At 47.1% G+C, this 3,023-nt stretch overlaps 1 protein-coding gene across 1 annotated transcript; it reads left to right on the top strand.

The window, feature by feature from the left end:
• Positions 1 to 153: 153 nt before the first annotated feature.
• Positions 154 to 2,618, top strand: htr1b (5-hydroxytryptamine (serotonin) receptor 1B). Its single transcript, XM_014014750.1, has one exon. It carries the CDS (start codon positions 1,388 to 1,390, stop codon positions 2,504 to 2,506), a length of 1,119 nt encoding a protein of 372 aa, XP_013870204.1. The 5' UTR covers positions 154 to 1,387; the 3' UTR covers positions 2,507 to 2,618.
• The last annotated feature ends 405 nt before the right edge of the window (positions 2,619 to 3,023 follow it).

Raw genomic sequence — 3,023 nt, 5'->3', positions numbered from 1 at the left:
GAAATAACACATTTTGTATGAGCTTCGAAAAAAGATGCAAAGATAACCAGAGATTTCGATTTTATTATTCAGTTTACTCGTTTCCTTTTGCAGAAGGTGGCCTGCGAAAATGTCTGACTGCAATTTTAAGGATTCCATTGCATGAGCACTGAAGCTGTTTTCTGGTGTCATTCTCACAACAGAATGCAAAAAGAAAATATGTGATTCAACTGGGGAAAGTMTGCTATAACTTTAGAAGTATGAGCTTTATGATTTTTTTTTCACAAATATAATTTAAGTTTTAGGAAGCTTTTAAGTAACCCCCTCACAAAATGTTCAATAGACAGTTGATGATGTCATATACATTCCAACTTTGAGCTGTTTACAAAGTTTTTGCAGAGACTTTTCTTACTACTTCAACTTTATTATTACATGTGCAGATCTTCAGGCTACATCAAAACGTGGCTCAGATTTCTCCCAAATCCTCTCAAAATTCAGCACGTGCACAGCCAAGCTCCCACAAATTATAACTTCAGCTCAAAATATTCACCACAGAAYCAGAAATGAAAAGGCTGTTTCCATTAAATCCCAAGTGTGATCYTATGCAGCTCATCAGTCAAGAATTATTAAGCTCTGATCGTTTGTGTCTGCCTTTCTTAAGAGTGCTGTTTAGACAGGTGTTTGGTTAGTGARTGGGTCTCAAAACGTGTTTGCTCTTATTGCAAAGTTTCTGTTATTTGGCTGCATCCACACCTCTCTATTTTGTTATTGCATCAAAATTCAAGAGAACTTCAAGTTCAAGTTTCAGGTTTATTTATTTGCCATTAGAGAAACACTGGAAAGACAGTAGAACTTGTTCATAACAGGTTTGTGTTGGTGAAGTGAGTTYGAACCATTGTTCCATGAGATGAGGCAGGCTGGGTGGGCACTATGACCCAGCAGCTGGTCCACTCTTCGAGAGGGAGTAAAAGTAAAGAGAAGAACAAGGTTGTGATCAGTGGCGTTTTGTTTGATGTCAGAGTCTGTATAAAACCCAGGCTTTGGCTCGGCTCACCAATGAACCACGAGGGGCCCCGAGGAGCCACAGCTCTGGAGAACTCCTGCCCTACATGCGGATTTATCTGTGACATKCTCCCAGATGTTGAGGTATCAGGACGCACCCTTTGCCGCTGTGCGTAATCCCTGTTAGAAACTATTCARATGTGGATTAAAAAACGGAAAAGATGACTGGATGTTCGCTCGGAGAGGTGCACCGGTGAAAAAGAGAACTATGAAGCTGGAAGGAAACAGTTTTTGTGTTTTGATCTGGTTCTCGGAGAGGATGGCTCGGACCAGGCGGCGCGCATGGAGGAAAAGGGGCTCCTTGGATCTTTGACTTGGGTGCGTGAGATGAACTAAAAAAAAAGTTATGGAGCTCTATGGTGAAGTGGAGCCGGTGAACGCAACGAACGACAGCTCGGCTCCCTCCGCTGTGGATGAGAGCGCGGAGAGCCTCGCCTTTCAGATCAGCCTTGCTGTCATCCTCGCGGCCATCACGCTCGCCACCACTTTATCCAACGCCTTCGTCATCGCGACCATCTCGCAGTCCAAGAAGCTGCAAACTCCGGCCAACTTCCTGATCGCCTCCCTGGCCGTCACGGACCTCCTGGTGTCCATCCTGGTGATGCCCATCTGCGTCCTGTACACGGTGACGCACACCTGGACGCTCGGGCAGGTGGTCTGCGACGTCTGGCTCTCCTCGGACATAACGTGCTGCACCGCGTCCATCCTCCACCTGTGCGTCATCGCCTTGGACAGGTACTGGGCCATAACGGACGCGGTGGAGTACTCCAAGAAGCGCACGCCGGCGCGCGCCGCCGGGATGGTGACCACGGCGTGGGTGATCGCCATCTCCATCTCGCTGCCGCCGCTCTTCTGGCGGCAGGTGAAGGRGGAGGAGCTGACCAGCTGCAGCGTCAACACCGACCACATCTTCTACACCATCTACTCCACCTTCGGCGCGTTCTACGTCCCCACGCTGCTGCTCATCGTCCTGTACGGGCGGATTTACGTGGAGGCGCGCAAGCGGATCCTCAAGCAGTCCCCCAAGAAGGTCGGGAAGAGGCTCACCTCCGCGCACCTGGTCACCAGCTCCCCGGCGTCCGTGGCGTCCACGACCCCCCTGCAGTGCGGGAGGCACGAGGCCCCGTCCAGCGACGCCAGCTCCTCCGTCAGCGACAACCAGGTGAAGGTGACCGTGTCCGACGCGCTGCTGGAGAAGAAGCGCATCTCGGCTGCCAGGGAGAGGAAAGCCACCAAGACTCTGGGGATAATACTCGGCGCCTACATCGTGTGTTGGCTTCCGTTTTTTATTTACACCCTGCTGGTGGCCACGTGCGACACGTGCCTGAACCCGGAGCTGTTTGACTTCTTCACCTGGCTGGGATACCTGAACTCCCTTATTAACCCCATTATTTACACCATGTCCAACGAGGACTTCAAGAAGGCTTTCCAAAAGCTCARGCGCCTCAGGTGCTGCAGCTTGTGAACTCAGACAAGAATAAGATTTATTGAATTATCTTTACATTTTGTAAAGAAAATCAAAGCTATGGAAACTCACGACAATGGAACTGACAGGCATGAGAAGGTGCATGGAAAAGCGAAAAAAAAAAAAAAAAACACCCTAAAAGAAGATTAAACATTAAAACAAGTTGGAATATTCCAATATGTCATATTTTCAAGACTTTGAAAAAAAAACACAAAGAGAAATAGATCAAGTTTGCTTTTATGTACAGAAAAAAGCAAGATTGATAGGTTTTACGCACATCGTCATATCGCAGACTGACCCAATAATGTGAAAAATCAGCACAAAATATATGTTTTTGTCATTTTTTAAAACTCCAAACACCATCCCACTTTAATTTAAACAAGGTTTCATTTTAACTCATTGACTAAATCCGTTTTTTTTTTAAAGTCCATGATCTATTTTCTGGCTTGCTGCGACCCTTTTCTGATTTGAGAGAGAGAGAGAGAGAGAGAGAGAGAGAGAGAGAGAGAGAGAGAGA

Source organism: Austrofundulus limnaeus, unplaced genomic scaffold, assembly GCF_001266775.1.
Source record: "Austrofundulus limnaeus strain Quisiro unplaced genomic scaffold, Austrofundulus_limnaeus-1.0 Scaffold2, whole genome shotgun sequence".
NCBI lineage: Eukaryota > Metazoa > Chordata > Actinopteri > Cyprinodontiformes > Rivulidae > Austrofundulus > Austrofundulus limnaeus.
Note: the sequence above shows the minus strand (reverse complement) of the source record. Positions and strands in the feature narration are given on the sequence as shown.